This window comes from Macaca thibetana, chromosome 16 (assembly GCF_024542745.1).
Source record: "Macaca thibetana thibetana isolate TM-01 chromosome 16, ASM2454274v1, whole genome shotgun sequence".
NCBI lineage: Eukaryota > Metazoa > Chordata > Mammalia > Primates > Cercopithecidae > Macaca > Macaca thibetana.
Window position 1 is genome coordinate 18,943,327 of NC_065593.1, and position 18,456 is coordinate 18,961,782.

At 55.2% G+C, this 18,456-nt stretch overlaps 1 protein-coding gene across 3 annotated transcripts in view; it reads right to left on the bottom strand.

Moving 5' to 3' along the window:
• SGSM2 (small G protein signaling modulator 2) overlaps positions 1 to 18,456 on the bottom strand; it is a 46,305-nt gene that overhangs the window by 14,855 nt on the left and 12,994 nt on the right. For 2 of the 3 annotated variants that reach the window (XM_050763525.1, XM_050763528.1), the window contains 10 exons: positions 6,042 to 6,204; positions 5,570 to 5,731; positions 4,855 to 4,922; positions 4,611 to 4,756; positions 4,106 to 4,240; positions 3,499 to 3,623; positions 3,023 to 3,090; positions 2,630 to 2,790; positions 2,344 to 2,470; positions 285 to 419 (listed from right to left, as the gene is read on the bottom strand). In XM_050763525.1, the coding sequence (XP_050619482.1) occupies positions 285 to 419; positions 2,344 to 2,470; positions 2,630 to 2,790; positions 3,023 to 3,090; positions 3,499 to 3,623; positions 4,106 to 4,240; positions 4,611 to 4,756; positions 4,855 to 4,922; positions 5,570 to 5,731; positions 6,042 to 6,204 (1,290 nt within the window). The remainder of the gene's footprint in view (positions 1 to 284; positions 420 to 2,343; positions 2,471 to 2,629; positions 2,791 to 3,022; positions 3,091 to 3,498; positions 3,624 to 4,105; positions 4,241 to 4,610; positions 4,757 to 4,854; positions 4,923 to 5,569; positions 5,732 to 6,041; positions 6,205 to 18,456) is intronic. The other variant, XM_050763527.1, reaches the window with a different exon arrangement.

Here is an 18,456-nt window from a genome sequence, read left to right on the forward strand (position 1 = left end):
AATCAGATCATCAGACCTTCTTATTAGCAAATCCTCTTCCTTCTCAGGCACAAAGTGCCCTCCTCGCAGCCTGGAGCTGCCTGCCCTGGGCCAGCCCCTTTACTTGCCAGGGCCTGTCTGGCCTCCTTCTGCCCTCCCTGATCTGCCCCCTGATGGAAGGGAACTGCCCTAGGTGCAAGTCCCCTAATGCCAACACTGCCGTTCGCGCCCCTGTGGTGGGTGGCAGGTGGGCCCGGGAGGGAGGGTGGGGATGAGGTGGGTGAGGGAGAGGGAGGGATAAAAACCTTTCATCGGATTGGGAGCTGTGAGGTTCCGCGAGCAGATCATTGAGAGCATTGCGTGCAGTTTATCCTCCTCTTCCTCATCATCGTCCACCGAGGCCGCGCGGCTGGCCGCTAGGTGGTGGTAGTTAATAGTGACTGCTCAAAGAGAACAGCAAGAGGCAGAGGCGTGAGGACCCTCATCCCTGGGCAGGACGGACTCCCTCCTTAAGGGGAGTGGAATGGAGGCCGGGGTCATCGTGATTCTGCAGGGCACAAAAGAGGGGAAGGGAGGGGACCAGAAAGCTCTTTGGATGATTTTCCTGGGACAGTGTGGAAGGAGGTGAGGGGCTGGGGCAGCTGCAGAGCCTCACTCTTCGGAGGCAGCCTCTCTAGGAAGAACAGAAGAGAGAGAACGGAGGTGGGGGGATGTGAGACGACCGGGACTGTTTGGAACGGGCTGGCAGCCCAGGAGGCCATCGGCCCTCGCACAGGCTGGGCATGGCGGCTGGCAGATGGGTCCTGATCATTCTCTAGCTCCTCTCAGGCTGGACCAAATCTGAAGATTACTCCAAATCCCCCTTTTCAGACTATAAATTCCACTTTCTTCCCTCCCAGCAAAAGGAAAGGGTGTCCCCAGAGCTGTCCTCAAGGAGCTGGCGTCGCCTGGTGGAGTTTCAGCCTCTTGGTGCCCTGGCTTGCCCTTGGGGAGACGGTCCTTGAAGTGAAGTGACCAGGACTGGGAAATGGCAAAGATCGAAGAGGGGAGGCAGAGACTGGAGAAGCTAAACCAAGCAACAGCCTGAGATCAAGCACCAAGTGTGGAGACACATTCTGGCCAAAGATGTGTCTCCTTGTCAGGTACATCTGGGAGCGGGGACATCCCATGCTGTGTGCCCTCTGAGCCTGGGGGAGCTGTCTGTGCTGCGGCTGAGCGTGCGGTCTGGGCAGTCTGGTCCCTACTACAGAGACAACTTGTTGACAACCTTTGGGCACAAGTTAGGAAATGTAGGGAGCGGGTGTTCTTGTTGGCAATAAACGCTCTGGGCTGCCAAACTCCGCAACCTTATCTGTAAGAAAAGCAGGTCTGGCCCACGGAAACCTAGGGGTAGCAGCAGCACTCTGACCAGAAAGGGAACTTTGGTGTTGGTAGATGCACAAAGACAGACGGACCCCTTTGGGCCCAGGGGTGTGTGTCCAGGGTGGGGCAGGACGCACACGGGCCAAGCCACCTTTCTACCTGCCAGTCCCTAAAGTCCCCAGGGAGCCCCCAGTTTGTTTCTGATGCAACCTGCTACTTCAGCTAACGCTCATCAGTAGTTGGTTTGAGGAGGGCTCTGGCTCTAGGGGAGTCAGTGGACAATTTTCACCATCCAAAAAGAAGCGCCGGGCTGGGCGCGGTGGCTCACGCCTGTAATCCCAGCACTTTGGGAGGCTGAGGCGGGTGGATCACAAGGTCAGGAGTTCGAGACCAGCCTGGCCAATATGGTGAAACACCGTCTCTACTAAAAATACAAAAATTAGCCGGGTGTGGTGGCGGCACCTGTACTCCCAGCAACACGGAAGGCTGAGGTATGAGGATTGCTTGAACCCGGGAGGCAGAGATTGCAGTGAGCTGAGATCGCGCCATTGCACTCCAGCTTGGGCGACAGAGTGAGACTCTGTTTCAAAAAAAAAAAAAAAAAGAAGTGCTGGTCCCATACCCGGGCTGTCTTCTGGGGGTCGGGGAGCAAGTGAAGAGCAATGGAGGGTTCCCCACCTTCTACTTCTAGTTTCTCCACGTATTTTACCCCTGAACAGGGTCCAAAAGGATAACTAAGAGTCTTGTGTAGTGCCGCCTAGGTCTGCCGAGCCGAGAGTCCTGGGGTGGAGAAGTGGGGAGGGAGCTAGGTAGAAGAGACACGCCTTTTCAAAGGCAGTATCTGTGGGTACAAGGTCCAGCTGAGAGGCTAGGCAATGAGCCTCCGGTGTTAACCTGGCCTGGTCGGTGGGCCCTGCCTGCTGCCCTCCTGGGTGACGCTGCGCTCCCTGCCTCCCCGAGCATCTTCCTCTCCTCCCCAGGGATGAAGCTCGGGACACTCACTGTGCTCATGCCTGTGGCCGGGGTAGATGATCCGGAACACATAGTCGGTGGCCCGCCCCGCGCCCATCTCCTCCATATCCACAGAGCGTATGCTGCTGCGTTTCCGTAGCTTGGGAAACACCTTCCCCTGTGGAAGGAGGGGTAGGCGGTCGGGCTGTCTAGGGTAGAGTCTCATCCAGGATTCCACACAAGGCTGCTCCCGAGAACTCCACGTGGGGAAGGAGGGAAGGCGGGCAGAGAACCCCCCCACACACAGCCCTTCCCCAAAGCCTCCCACCCAAGTCACCTTCCCCTGCTGGGTCCACAGCGGAGGCTCCAGCTGTCCCCGAGGCAGCAGCCCATTCTCCAGACAGGACAGAAAGGACAGCAGGTGTCCTCCCTGCGGGAAATGCAGCGGCGGCCTCTGGATGCCATCCTGGCTCACCAGCACGAGCGTGCCGCCGCTCTCTGGGGGTGAATGCGGAGAGTGGGGCTGAGGCCCTCTCATCGGCTCTCACAGCCTGCCGGCCAGCGCCCCCAAGCTGGGTAGGAGGCAGATGGCTAGGCCACAGCATGGCCTGGGAGCCCCATTAACAGGGATGGGGGGAGGATGAGGAGTCTCACAGGCCCCATGCACAGAGCGCGGCTGGCAGAAGGCAGCCTCCCCCTTCCCACCCGAGCGAGGACAAGGCGGGCTTACTTTGCTGGTGGCAGTGGATGCACACCACCTGGCTGAAGGGCACCACCAGGGCATAGTCCCAGTAAACGCTAGAAAGGAACCAGACTGCTGTCACCGTGTCCAAAGACCTGCCATCCTTCCTTCCTTCCGTCTCCTGGTCCTACCACCCCATGAAACTCCCCTGAAGATAGGATGACCACAGCCAAGAAGTGCACACAGCCAGCCATGACCCGAGATCCGTGCTGCCCGCTCAGCACACGGACAGCTGTCGGTCTCAGCCGCTGAGAGCTTGGCTCAGACAAACCTCTTCGTGGCCAGGCTTGGCTCCGTCCTAGAGAGCTTGGGAACCACTCCGGGCAGCCGCTCCCTGCTATTCTTGGCATCCAGATAAAGAGTGAGGTTGGCCTCCTGGAGCAAGTAGTGTTTCTCCATCCCCCTGCCTGAGGTCAACCCCACTCCATGCCCTGGCTCCTGGGAGCGAGTCCCAAAGCCCCCACCTCTTTTCCAGCTCGGAGTCCCCCAGAGTCCCGTTCATGAGCTGGTTGGGGGTCCACTTCAGAGTCAGGCTGTCTGCAGACTGGTGCAGGGAGAGGTAGCCAGGGACCGCCTCCATGTCCTCCTTCTACAGCGGGAGACACCGGAAGACAGAGACGATGAAGGGCTGAGAGGCTCTCGGGGATGGCCTGTGAAAAATGAGCTCCCACTGGGAGGAGGGGAAGCAAAGCTGGGCTAGTCATGGGGTCCTGGACTAGGGGCTGGGCAGAAGCACGAGAAAACAGGACCCAGGCAGCAGCTCTGGGCATGTCCTTTCCCTGGTCAGCCTGGTGCCACTGGCTCTCTCCTGCCAGCCTCCTGGATGCCAGGTCCATTCCAGGCCAGCCGTACCCACGCTGTGGACTCCCCTCGCCTGCTGGCTGCCATTGCTGCCCCTGCCCACTCAAGGCTGGGCGTGAGGCGTGTGAGACAGGGAGCTGGGAAGCTGGGGCCGTTCTCCCCCGCTCTCTCTCGTCAAGCTCCTCAGGAAAGGAACGGCCATGGCTAGAGGCTTTCAGTCGTCTCATTCTGGGACCTGCAGGGAGGGGTGGCAGGATAAAGCTTTCCTACCGGCTGCACCAGCACGTGGTTCTTGCCATAGAGCAGCCGCGTCCGTGAGTTCTGGTGCAGGGACTCCACACACTCGCGGGCACAGGCAGCCAGCCTGTCCTCCGACGCGCTGCCGCTGGAGTGCCGCTTCCGGATCTGTGTGGAAGGTCAGGGCTCAGCCTCCGGTCTTGGGAAACTGGCCTCAGGGCTTGAGAACCCTCAGGCTTCCATGCTGATCCCAGGGTCCTTCCTGCCCCTGGTTTACTCCCAGCCACCCTCTGCTCTCCAGCCCGGGCCAGCATGGGCTCCTGGCATTTCTGTTAAGTTTTATTAACAGAATAAAACTTTATTAATTTTATTAACAGAATAAAATTAATAAAATAAATTTGTGTGGAGAAGGCTCTTCTCAGGTGGCCACCATCTTGGGGCATCTCTAAGGCCTGTCCTGTAGAGAGGCCGGTTTCCCGTCCCTACAGGCCCACGGGCATGACCCAGATGAACCCGAGGGGTGGGGAGGGGCACCTACCCCCAGGGCTGGGCGCTTTGCAGGGGAGTCCTGGCGAGCAGGCGGACCCCGGATGCGGTGCCTCTGGACCAGCTCATCAGCAGAGGGGTCAGTCCAGTAGTGATCAGCTGTCTTGAGCTTAGTGTATTCCAAGGCACAGGGTCCCACTGTGGAGACAGAGACAGCCAGCTCAGACGATGCTCCCTCAGCACCTGCCCCGTTCCCACCGTGGGCCTGGCACAGGCCCCTGTGCTCTCAGGCTCACCTAGAAGAGAGGCCAGGATCGGGCCGAACACGGGGTCTGCCAGCAATGCCTCCTTCTCGTAGTACTTGCTGCCAGGAGACAGACAGACAGTGTGACTGCCGAGGCCCCAGGACTCGTTCCAGGGCAGTCAGGCTCACCAGGTAGGGACGTCCCCACAAAGACCAGATTCAGATCAGTCACCAAGAAACAGTGAGTCCACAGGGACTGGGCTTCGGGAGGTGCCTGGCATAGCCAATGCCCTGAGGGCAGTGGAGGGGATGGGGAGATGGAGGGCTGCCTACAGGCTGTCACGCAGGCAAGTATCCCGAGGGCTGGGGCTGAGGGACTGTTGGGAGACGGGTCACAGGAGGGGCTGCTTGGGGAACAGGGCAGCCACTTGGGGGACAGGGCAGCCACTTGTGGGACAGGGTAGCCACTTGGGGGACGGGGCAGCCACTTGGGGGATGGGGCAGCCACTTGGGGGACAGGGCAGCCACTTGGGGGACGGGGCAGCCACTTGGGGGACAGGGCAGTCACTTGGGGGACGGGGCAGCCACTTAGGGGACGGGGCAGTCACTTGGGGGACAGGGCAGCCACTTAGGGACAGGGCAGTCACTTGGGGGACAGGGCAGCCACTTAGGGACAGGGCAGTCACTTGGGGGACAGGGCAGCCACTTAGGGACAGGGCAGTCACTTGGGGGACAGGGCAGCCACTTAGGGGACGGGGCAGAGTCACCTGCAGTTCTCCGCCAGGTACTGCACAACCTTGTCCAGAACTCTGTCGATGAGCGCCGTGCGCACCCATATGTGTTTTAAGGCCTGAGGGCTGAGGGCCGGAGCCTTCCCGCTGGCTGAGCCCTGTCTCCGCAGCGCCTCCTGGCTGGCCCCTGAGGGTTTCCTGCAAAGGCGGGGAGGGCTCCAGGAGTACAGTGGTCTAGGGGTAAACCCCAGAATGCTGGCATCGGGAGTGGGGCTTGGTGCCCCAAGACGGGAGCATAGAGAACTGACTGGGGTTGGGAGTTGAAGGAGGGGTACAGAGCCTTGTACCCACAAAGAGCCAATCCCCACCCTCAGGCTGATCCCTCACCCAGAGGCCCTGCAAGGAACAGGCCCAGGATGCCAACTTTCCAATGGGCCGTCCTAGGAAGTAGCAATTGCCAAGTGGGAAGAGCTGAAAGGAGGGAAGAAGGGGCTAGCCCAGGGCTCACCTGCCCTCTGCTTGTTGCTGCAGCTCCTGTACCTTGTGGCAAATCTCCCCTGCCACTGGGCACGTCTTCCCCACCTTGGTGAACAGGGCTGCCATCTTGTCACTGCGCAGGAAGCCAGCGGCACGGCGTCTCAGCTGATGCAAGAGGCAAGCCTCCACCGCACCTAGGCCACAAAGGAAACAGCATCTGAGCCTGGGAAGGACGGGGGAACGGGGAGAAAAGCTCCTCTTCCCCATACCTGTGGGGAAGCAAGGGGTAAGGGCAAGCCCTGACCCTTATTAGAACCAAGGGCAGGCCAGGAAGATACTCTGGCTTCCTTCCAAAATTCCCCTCCCGGTCCCTCGGCTCCTGCCCAGGGGCGAAGAGCTTTGACATGCCAAGCTGTCCCTCTCCCTCGCCTGGTGTGCACATGCCTCCCGTATGCAGCCTCACCCCTGGGGGTCATGAGGACCAAAGCTCCCGCTCAGGGTGGCGTGAGCGGCTCCAACCCCGACAGCAGAGCACGGCACCCACAGGACGGGGCTGTGAGGGGCACCCGACTCAGGAGCCTTTCTGGAGGGCACGGAGGATGCGGTTGCTAAGAAACAGGGCTCTGCAGGAGCTAAAATATTGATGAAGTCACTGCAGAGCTCGGACCCGACAGTGGCCGCTGGACTGAGGAGCCCGGCAGCTGAGAGAGAGAGATTTCTCTTTCCCATGCTAGGAGGGCTTCCCTCCATCCATTCATGGTTTAGGGTTAGGCTTAGTCTCTGTCTGGACTTTCCACAGACAGACCCTGCAGGAAGAAAAGAAGGGCTTGGTGGGAGATGGCGGGAGCTCCCCTGGGCCCAGACAGGCTCTAAAAATAGGAGTGTGTGTATATGTGGCGCAGAGGGGCTTCTACATGATTGGGCCAAACTAACTGTTTTTTTTTTTTTTTGAGACGGAGTCTTACTCTGTCGTCCAGGCTGGAGTGCAGTGGCGCGATCTCGGCTCACTGCAACCTCCACCTCCCGGGTTCACACCATTCTCCCACCTCAGCCTCCCGAGTAGCTAGGACGACAGGCGCCCGCCACCACGCCCGGCTAATTTTTGTATTTTTAGTAGAGACGGGGTTTCACCACGTTGGGCAGGCTGGTCTCGATCTCCTGACCTCGTGATCCACCCGCCTTGGCCTCCCAAAGTGTTGGGATTATGGGCGTGAGCCACCGCGCCCGGCCGGGCCAAGTTAACTGTTTTACAGGTGAGGAGGGAAAGGCCCAAAGAGGGGAAGAAACTCGATCACAGTCACATAGTGGCAGAGCCACCACGGCGAGGACCCAGGACTTCAAACCTTGGCCCAAGCCCCTTTCGCCACGTCCAGGTGTGTCTGGTTGGGGGCAGGGACATTGCAGGGAGAAGGAGGTGGTTTTTTCACACAGACTGAAAACAGTGAGTGGTGTGCTGGAGACAGAGTCAGACAGAACGAGGTCTGAGCTTGGCACGGTCACTTGCTATGAGACTCAGTTTTATCCTCTGTGAAATGGGAAGACTTCTTAGGGCTAGTGTGAGACGTTACATGAGACGGAGGATGTGAAGTTCCCGACACCGGGTCTGGCTCTCAGGAGGTGCTGGGTCTAGGTCAGTTCCTGACTCCTCACCCTGTTTGTTCAGACACAGTTCCACAGCTAGCCTCTAAGAGCTGGGTTTTAGCAGGACTCTCCCCGACAGGGAGAGGAAGAGGATGTGCTGGAGAGAGGATCCAAGGCTGCCCCACAAGTGGGTGGAGATGCTCCTCTTAGAAACGGGGAAATTGAGGGCCATCAAGTTTTTTGTTGGTTTGTTTGTTTTTTAAGATAGGGACCCACTCTGATGCCCAGGCTGGAGTGCAATGGTGCAATCTCAGCTCATACCAGCCCCGACCTCTGTGGTACAGGTGATTCTCCCACCTCAGCCTCCCAGGTAGCTGGGACTACAGGCACGCACCACCATGCCCGGCTAACTTTTTACGTTTTTTTTTTTTTTTTTTTTTTTTTTTTTTTGTAGAGGCAGGATTTTGCCCTGTTTCCCAGGCTGGTCCTGAACTCCTGGGCTCAAGCAATCTGCTTGTCTTAGCCTCTCAAGGTGCTGGGATTACAAGCCTGAGCCACCATGCCCGGCCCCTGTCAAGTTTATTTTGACTAATACTGTTAGAACATGAAACCTGGAGTTAGGAAATAATTACTGAAAATAGGACTTCTCACCTGTTTTTTCGCCTTTGGTTTTAGTTACTGACTAGCAGCAGCCACCACCTGCCTATGAAGGAGTTTTGCTTGGTTCTCTCTTGGACTGAAGTCAAGAAGGGAGAGAGAGCCCCGGGGGCCAATCTGGAGGGCAGCCAGCTCAGCGAGAACATTCCAGGGCTGGGGAAACAGGCAGGTCCCTCCTCCTCCTGAGGGCCGCCTGCTGGAGCTCTTCACTGCCCAGGCCTTAGAGGGTTTTGTTTTAAGCACAGCCCTTCCTTCACAGTGTGTCCGTACATTTACGCGCATGTGCATCCTGACAGATGTATGCGCACCTATCCTGTGTATGGGGCACGGGCGAAATCTTGTTTTGCTTTAAGACAGTCTCGCTCTGTCACCCAGTCTGAAGTGCAGTGTTGCCATCTTAGCTCACTGCAACCTCCACCTCCCAGGTTCAAGCGATTTTCCTGCCTCAGCCTCCCCAGTAGCTGGGATTACAGGCACACGCCACCACGCCCGGCTAATTTTTGTATTTTTAGTAGAGACGGGGTTTTGCCATGTTGGACTGGCTGGTCTCGAATTCCCGACCTCAGGTGATCCACCTGCCTCGGCTTCCCAAAGTGCTGGGATTACAGGTGTGAGCCACCTCACCCGGCCCACATGGGGAAATCTGGCTTAAGTGTCCACATGCTCCTCTCCATGATCAGTCCCCCTGGTCCCTGGAGGTCTTGTGTGGCCCTGGGATATACAAGCGAATGAACCTTTTGTCCCAGTCTCTTGGTCCTGGGCTGCTGCAGCTACAAGTCTGTGCCTGTGGAAGGAGGGTGATCATTTCCTGGGGTTGCACTTCCCATTCAGAGTGGGGAGAGGAGCAGCACTGAACAGGGCAGACAAGCAGCAGGTGGCACATGTCCTGCAGGGATCACGGGCCTCAGTGGTGTGACTAATTGCCGGGATAATGAGTCATTTGCGTCCCCACCTTCCCTAGGCAAATGGAGCCAGGCTGGGGAGACTGGGAAGCGGCCGTCCCCAGCACGCCCCATCGTGGCGTGGCCATCGGGGTGGCCTCGCCTACCTTCCCAGCCAGTCTCTGAGCACAGCCAGGGGGTTCTCTCGGGTGAGAGGAGGCATTCCTAAGCAAACACCACAACTAGGGAATAACTGAGAGAAGCCAGGCATCACGCTCAGTCCCCCCTTTACCCCAAGGTCCCTAATTTCCTTCTGTGCAACCCAGGCAAGGTGCCAGGCAGTGTCTGGGGAAGGAGAAATCCCTCTCTCGCATCGTCTGTCCAAGCAAAGACCCGGTTAGAGCCGGGCGCGGTGGCTCACGCCTGTAATCCCAGCACTTTGGGAGGCCAAGGCGGGCGGATCACGAGGTCAGGAGATCGAGACCACGGTGAAACCCCATCTTTACTAAAAATACAAAAATCAGCCGAGCGCGGTGGCGGGCATCTGCAGTCCCAGCTACTCAGGAGGCTGAGGCAGGAGAATGGCGTGAACCCGGGAGGCGGAGCTTGCAGTGAGCCGGAGATCGTGCCACTGCACTCCAGCCTGGGGGACAGAGCAAGACTCCATCTCAAAACAAAAACAAAAACAAAAAAAAAAAGGGCCGGTTAGGCCATTAGACCAGGCATTATGGACTCAGCTCTGCGGGCTCCCGTCCAGTAACTGTTCACACTGCACGTCTTATGCCATGCCCACAAGGTGTCCCCCATCGACAGTGTATATGTACAATGAATATGTTATCACGTGCAGTGTGTAGGCAAAATAATGATAATAACACCACTACTTGAGAACTACTACCCTAGAGGACTTTGTGGATGGGCTTCTGGGGCTCCAAAAACCCCCTCCCTGGGGCCGGGTGAGGTGGCTCAGACCTGTAATCTCAGCACTTTGGGGGGTCAAGGCGGGCAGATCACGAGGTCAGGAGATCAAGACCATCCTGGCTAACACAGTGAAACCCCGTCTCTACTAAAAAATACAAAAGATTAGCCGGGCGTGGTGGTGGGCACCTGTAGTCCCAGCTACTCGGGAGGCTGAGGCAGGAGAATCGCTTGAACCCGGGAGGAAGAGGTTGCAGTGAGCCGAGATCACACCACTGCACTCCAGCCTGGGTGACAAAGACGGTCTCAAAAAAAAAAAAAAAAAAAAAAATCTTAAAAACAACAACAACAAAAAAGACCCCCTCCCTGAAATTGCGGCAATTTGAATCCAAATTGTTGATGTGCTCTAGAATGGTTAGATGACTGCTTTTTTTCCTGGATAGCGGGTCTATGGTTCTCAGCTTCTGACCCAAAAAAGATTAAAGGGATTTGAGACCGGGTCTCACTCTATTGCCTGGGCTGGCATGCAGTGGTGCAACCACAGCTCACTGCAGTCTCAGCCTCCTGGGTTCAAGCCATCCTCCCACTTCAGCCTCGCAAGCAGCTGGGACTACGGGCTTGGGTCACTAAGCTTGGCTAACTTTTAAAAATTTTTGGTAGAGACTGGGGTCTCACTATGTTGCCTAGGCTGGTCTCCAACGCCCAGGCTCAAGTGATCCTCCCACCTCAGCCCTCCAAAGCGCTGGCATTACAGGCATGAGCCACTGAGCCCTGAGACTTCTGAGTCGAGCAGAAACCCAGGCCTTCTCACTAATCGAAACATACATGGAGATAGAAACACACGCCATCCCATATCTAGTGAATACCAAACTCAGAACTGCCTGCGAAGCCGGCAGCAACACTGTGCGCTTCCCCGGGGAGGTGTCTCACAGACACACGGAGTCGGGACTGTGAAGGACGCTTCCCCAGGGAGAGTCCCCGTGACAGCCCAAGCTTACCCCTCTCCTGACTGGGGGCCCCGAGCACCAGGCAGAACTCCAGGGCCTTACTCCCCTTACTCCTTCCTTCCCCAGGTCCCCACTATGACCCCACCTCCTAGGGTGGAGGGTGGTGGCAGGAGATACTTGTGGGGCTAAAGCACCAGGTTGGCTGAACCCCCCTGCCTGCTGACCGAGCTGTCTGGGCCCTGGGCTCCCACCTGTGAAGGCTTCAGGACCCCTGAGCCAGTGGGTCCCAGCACCACCTATGGCCACCCTGGGCGCACCACAACGAGGTGACAACCTTGACATCATTTGGCTCATTTCATATGAGAAAAAATGTGAACTAATTAATAAAAACCAACACTGGTTGGCATAGAAAGGTTTGGGCAAATGAATCAAAACGGAGAAGAGAGAAACATGACTTTAGTGGCTGGGCGCGGTGGCTCACACCTGTAATCCCAGCACTTTGGGAGGCCGAGGCAGGTGGATCACCTGAGGTCAGGAGTTCGAGACCAGCCTGGCCAATATGGTGAAACCCCGTCTCTACTAAAAATACAAAAATTAGCCGGGTGTGGTGGTGGGCGCCTGTAATCCCAACTACTCGGGAGGCTGAGGCAGGAGAATTGCTTGAACCTGGGAAGCAAAGGTTGCCGTGAGCTGAGATCGCGCCATTGCACTCCAGCCTGGGTGACAAGAGCAAAAACTGCATCTAAGTAAAATAAAATAAAATAAAATAAAATAAAACAACATAAAAAGAAGAATAGTCTCCAATCCCATGCAGGTTGCTGCAAATGCCATGAATGCATTCCTTTTTATGGCTGAGTAGTATTCCACTGTCTTCATATATCACAGTGTCTTTATCCACTCGTTGAATGATGGGCATTTGCCACCCTGGTTTTCTGGTGGCCCTTGGAGTCTGGGCCAGCTGAGCCCAGGTACATTCTCTACCCTGTCACCCCATCCCATCCTGCTGAGAGCAAGGCTCAAAGAACTGCAACTCTGAGTGGGCAGGAGCATAACTACATTTAACCCCAGTACACTGTTGGACACCCCTACAGAGGTCTGGTGCCATGTTCCCAGGGAACGGCCAGGAACTACAGACCCAGACTAGCCCTGGGGCTCCCTTCACCAGGCCCTGATATGACCCCAAAGTCAAGTTATGCAGCTTAACAAATTCTAAGATATGGGGCCCCTATCCCTAACCCTTACACCCTGATTTCACTATTCCAAGAGGCCCGGTTTAGAGTAGAGAAGACACCAGGAAGACAGAGATGGAAGGGACATGGGGCTGGAGACCACAGATGCTGATGGAATCCTATGGGTGCCCCAACCCTTATACCCCGATTCCACCATTCTAAGATATGGGACCCCTGTCCCCAACCCTTATACCCCGATTCCACCATTCTAAGATATGGGACCCCTGTCCCCAACCCTTACACCCCGATTCCACCATTCTAAGATATGGGACACCTGTCCCCAACCCTTACACCCCGATTCCACCATTCTAAGATATGGGACCCCTGTCCCCAACCCTTACACCCCGATTCCACCATTCTAAGATATGGGACCCCTGTCCCCAACCCTTATACCCCGATTCCACCATTCTAAGATATGGGACACCTGTCCCCAACCCTTACACCCCGATTCCACCATTCTAAGATATGGGACCCCTGTCCCCAACCCTTACACCCCGATTCACCATTCTAAGATATGGGACCCCTGTCCCCAACCCTTACACCCCGATTCTACCATTCTAAGATATGGGGCCCCTGTCCCCAACCCCAACCCCGATCCACCATTCTAAGATACCCCTGTCCCCAACCCTTACACCCCGATTCTACCATTCTAAGATATGGGACCCCTGTCCCCCCAACCCTTATACACCCCGATTCCACCATTCTAAGATATGGGACCCCTGTCCCCAACCCAACCATTCTAAGATATGGGACCCCTGTCCCCAACCCTTACACCCCGATTCCACCATTCTAAGATATGGGACCCCTGTCCCCAACCCTTACACCCCGATTCCACCATTCTAAGATATGGGACCCCTGTCCCCAACCCTTACACCCCGATTTCTAAGATATGGGACCCCTGTCCCCACCCTTACACCCCGATTCCACCATTCTAAGATATGGGACCCCTGTCCCCAACCCTTACACCCCGATTCCACCATTCTAAGATATGGGACCCCTGTCCCCAACCCTTACACCCCGATTCCACCATTCTAAGATATGGGACCCCTGTCCCCAACCCTTACACCCCGATTCCACCATCTTCTAAGATATGGGACCCCTGTCCCCAACCCTTACACCCCGATTCCACCATTCTAAGATATGGGACCCCTGTCCCCAACCCTTACACCCCGATTCCACCATTCTAAGATATGGGACCCTGTCCCCAACCCTTACACCCCGATTCCACCATTCTAAGATATGGGACCCCTGTCCCCAACCCTTACACCCCGATTCCACCATTCTAAGATATGGGACCCCTGTCCCCAACCCTTACACCCCGATTCACCATTCTAAGATATGGGACCCCTGTCCCCAACCCTTACACCCCGATTCCACCATTCTAAGATATGGGACCCCTGTCCCCAACCCTTACACCCCGATTCCACCATTCTAAGATATGGGACCCTGTCCCCAACCCTTACACCCCGATTCCACCATTCTAAGATATGGGACCCTGTCCCCAACCCTTACACCCCGATTCTACCATTCTAAGATATGGGACCCCTGTCCCCAACCCTTACACCCCGATTCCACCATTCTAAGATATGGGACCCCTGTCCCCAACCCTTACACCCCGATTCCACCATTCTAAGATATGGGGACACCTGTCCCCAACCCTTACACCCCGATTCCACCATTCTAAGATATGGGACCCCTGTCCCCAACCCTTACACCCCGATTCCCATTCTAAGATATGGGACCCTGTCCCCAACCCACCCCGATTCCACCATTCTAAGATATGGGACCCCTGTCCCCAACCCTTACACCCCGATTCCACCATTCTAAGATATGGGACCCCTGTCCCCAACCCTTACACCCCGATTCCACCATTCTAAGATATGGGACACCTGTCCCCAACCCTTACACCCCGATTCCACCATTCTAAGATATGGGACCCCTGTCCCCAACCCTTACACCCCGATTCCACCATTCTAAGATATGGGACCCCTGTCCCCAACCCTTACACCCCGACACCATTCTAAGATATGGGACCCCTGTCCCCAACCCTTACACCCCGATTCCACCATTCTAAGATATGGGACACCTGTCCCCAACCCTTACACCCCGATTCCACCATTCTAAGATATGGGACACCTGTCCCCAACCCTTACACCCCGATTCCACCATTCTAAGATATGGGACACCTGTCCCCAACCCTTACACCCCGATTCCACCATTCTAAGATATGGGGCCCCTGTCCCCAACCCTTACACCCCGATTCCACCATTCTAAGATATGGGACACCTGTCCCCAACCCTTACACCCCGATTCCACCATTCTAAGATATGGGACACCTGTCCCCAACCCTTACACCCCGATTCCACCATTCTAAGATATGGGACCCCTGTCCCCAACCCTTACACCCCGATTCCACCATTCTAAGATATGGGACACCTGTCCCCAACCCTTACACCCCGATTCCACCATTCTAAGATATGGGACCCCTGTCCCCAACCCTTACACCCCGATTCCACCATTCTAAGATATGGGACACCTGTCCCCAACCCTTACACCCCGATTCCACCATTCTAAGATATGGGACCCTGTCCCCAACCCTTACACCCCGATTCCACCATTCTAAGATATGGGACACCTGTCCCCAACCCTTACACCCCGATTCTACCATTCTAAGATATGGGACACCTGTCCCCAACCCTTCACCCCGATTCCACCATTCTAAGATATGGGACACCTGTCCCCAACCCTTACACCCCGATTCCACCATTCTAAGATATGGGACACCTGTCCCCAACCCTTATACCCCGATTCCACCATTCTAAGATATGGGACACCTGTCCCCAACCCTTATACCCCGATTCCACCATTCTAAGATATGGGACACCTGTCCCCAACCCTTATACCCCGATTCTACCATTCTAAGATATGGAGCCCCTGTCCCCAACCCTTATACCCCGATTCCACCATTCTAAGATATGGGACACCTGTCCCCAACCCTTACACCCCGATTCCACCATTCTAAGATATGGGACACCTGTCCCCAACCCTTATACCCCGATTCCACCATTCTAAGATATGGGACCCCTGTCCCCAACCCTTACACCCCGATTCCACCATTCTAAGATATGGGACCCTGTCCCCAACCCTTACACCCCGATTCCACCATTCTAAGATATGGGACACCTGTCCCCAACCCCCCGATTCTACCATTCTAAGATATGGGACACCTGTCCCCAACCCTTACACCCCGATTCCACCATTCTAAGATATGGGACACCTGTCCCCAACCCTTACACCCCGATTCTACCATTCTAAGATATGGGACACCTGTCCCCAACCCTTACACCCCGATTCCACCATTCTAAGATATGGGACCCCTGTCCCCAACCCTTACACCCCGATTCCACCATTCTAAGATATGGGGACCCCTGTCCCCAACCCTTACACCCCGATTCCACCATTCTAAGATATGGGACACCTGTCCCCAACCCTTACACCCCGATTCACCATTCTAAGATATGGGACACCTGTCCCCAACCCTTACACCCCGATTCCACCATTCTAAGATATGGGACCCCTGTCCCCAACCCTTATACCCCGATTCCACCATTCTAAGATATGGGGCCCCCAACCCTTACACCCCGATTCCACCATTCTAAGATATGGGACACCTGTCCCCAACCCTTACACCCGATTTACCATTCTAAGATATGGAGCCCCTGTCCCCAACCCTTTACCCCAATTCCACCATTCTAAGATATGGGGCCCCCAACCCTTACACCCCGATTCCACCATTCTAAGATATGGGACACCTGTCCCCAACCCTTACACCCCGATTCTACCATTCTAAGATATGGAGCCCCTGTCCCCAACCCTTATACCCCGATTCCACCATTCTAAGATATGGGACACCTGTCCCCAACCCTTACACCCCGATTCCACCATTCTAAGATATGGGGCCCCTGTCCCCAACCCTTACACCCCGATTCCACCATTCCAAGAGGCCCAATTTAGAGTAGAGGAGACACCAGGAAGACAGAGATGGAAGGGACATGGGGGGCTGCTGAATCCACTAATATATTGCTGGTGGGAAGGCGAGATGCTGCAACCCGTACAGACACAATATGGCACTCTCCATTAATGTTGCAAATGACCTCTGACCCAGTAACCCCTCTTCTGAGAATCCATCCTGCAGATATAACTGCATGATTATTTAGTTATAACAGCAAAAGACTGGAAGCCATCCACATGCCCGTCCATAGGGGACAGGTTAAGTAAATACGGTACATCTCTAGCAGAATATCATGCAACTCTGAAAAAGAATGAGGATGCTCTCTAGGAAAGAATAATGGAGAGCTCACCAACAGCAAGATGCAGAATGGCATAATTGCATGACACCTTTGAATTACAAAAAGGGAGGTATGAACAAAGAATACAATCTTTTTTATTAGTATAAAAAACTTGGCTGGGTGCGGTGGCTCACGCCTGAAAACCCAGCACTTTGGGAGGCCAGGGAGGGCGGATCACGGGGTCAGGAGATTGAGACCATCCTGGGTAACATAGTGAAACCCCGTCTCTACTAAAGAAAAACAAAAACAAAAACAAAAACAAACTCTAGGCCGGGCGCGGTGGTTCACATCTATAATCCCAACACTTTGGGATTTTAGGCCACTGCTCTCGGCCTAAAAGAGGACTCTTAAAAACATGTACTTATACCTTAATTGCACCAACAGAATTAATAACAATTCCTTTATATTATCAAATTTCCTTACTGAGTTCCTGATGTTCAAATTTCAGATTTTCCAGATGCTCCAAACTTCTAGAAACACAGATTCCCAGAAGGAATCCTGGGGAAGGCTTGTGGAGGCTTTATAGGAAAGGTTGTAAGGTCACTTTTTTTTTTTAGACCAAGTCTCGCTCTGTTGCCCAGGCTGGAGTGCAGTGGCACAATCTTGGCTCACTGAAACCTCCATCTCCCAGGTTCAAGTGATTCTCCTGCCTCAGCCTCCCAAGGAGCTGGGATTACAGGCGTGCACCACCAGGCCCAGCTAATTTTTGTATTTTTAGTAGAGACGGGGTTTCACCATTTTGGCCAGGCTGGTCTCAAACTCCTGACCTCAGATGATCCACCTGGCTCAGCCTCCCAAAGTGCTAGGATGACAGGCGTGAGCCACTGTGCCCAGCCTAAGCTCACTTTCAAAAATACAGCAGATATGGGGTAGTGTGGTGGTTCACACCTGTAATCTCAGCACGTTGGGAGGCTGAGGCGGGGGGACCACTTGAGGTCAGGAGTTTGAGACCAGCCTGGGCAACATGGCAAAACCCCGTCTCTACAAAAATACAAAAAATTAGCCGGGTGTGCTGGCGCGTAGACCTGTAAACCCAGCTACTTGGGAGGCTGAGGTGAGAGGATCGCCTGAACCCAGGTTGAGGCTGCAGTGAGCTATGATCATACTACGGCACTCCAGCCTGGGAGAGAGTGAGACTCCATCTCAAACAAAACGAAACAAAACCAAACAAAATCCAAAGTAGAATGTGATTGAGCACCTACTGCACACTCAGATCCACGCTGTGTGTGTTGCCTGCATTGCTCTTCTATTCCTTACATCTGCCTTCTGGGCTGGGCTCAGAGATGAGTAACCACGGCTACACACTTCGTGGCACAGCCGGGACGTGAACCCAGGTCTCTGTGAGCCCAAAGTCCCAGCTATGAACACCCCCACATGCCCTCCGCGATGCCCCAAGATAGACTGAGGGGAGTCAGCTCCTTCAGAGAGCTCCCTTCTTCCTCTTAGATCATTTCTGCATGGAAGGCAGCAGTTAGACAGCAAGAGAATGAGCTATTCATTCCCTGTGGGTGGGAAGGAGGAGGAACCCGCTCTTCCTTTTTGTGGAGATGGGGTCCTTGTTACCCAGGCTGGTCTTGAACTCCTGCAAGGGATCCTCCCGCCGCAGCCTCCAGGAATCCCTTTTACTGAAAAGAGACAGGATGAAGACTGCCTGGAGTCCACATCTCAGAATGTGCTGAAATATCGCTGGCTGCAATATCCCAGGGGAGAGACAAGCCTTCCCTAGCACCGGCTTCTCTCCCAGCTTATTAGCATCTCCTTGCCATTCCCTGAAGGAGCTCACTGCAGGGCAGACCTTCCTGGCTAATGAAAGCTGCCTAGCAACAGGGAGCTGGTTAATAAAGCCTGATGTTATTCCCAGCTCCACAGACTCCACCCTTCTCGAAT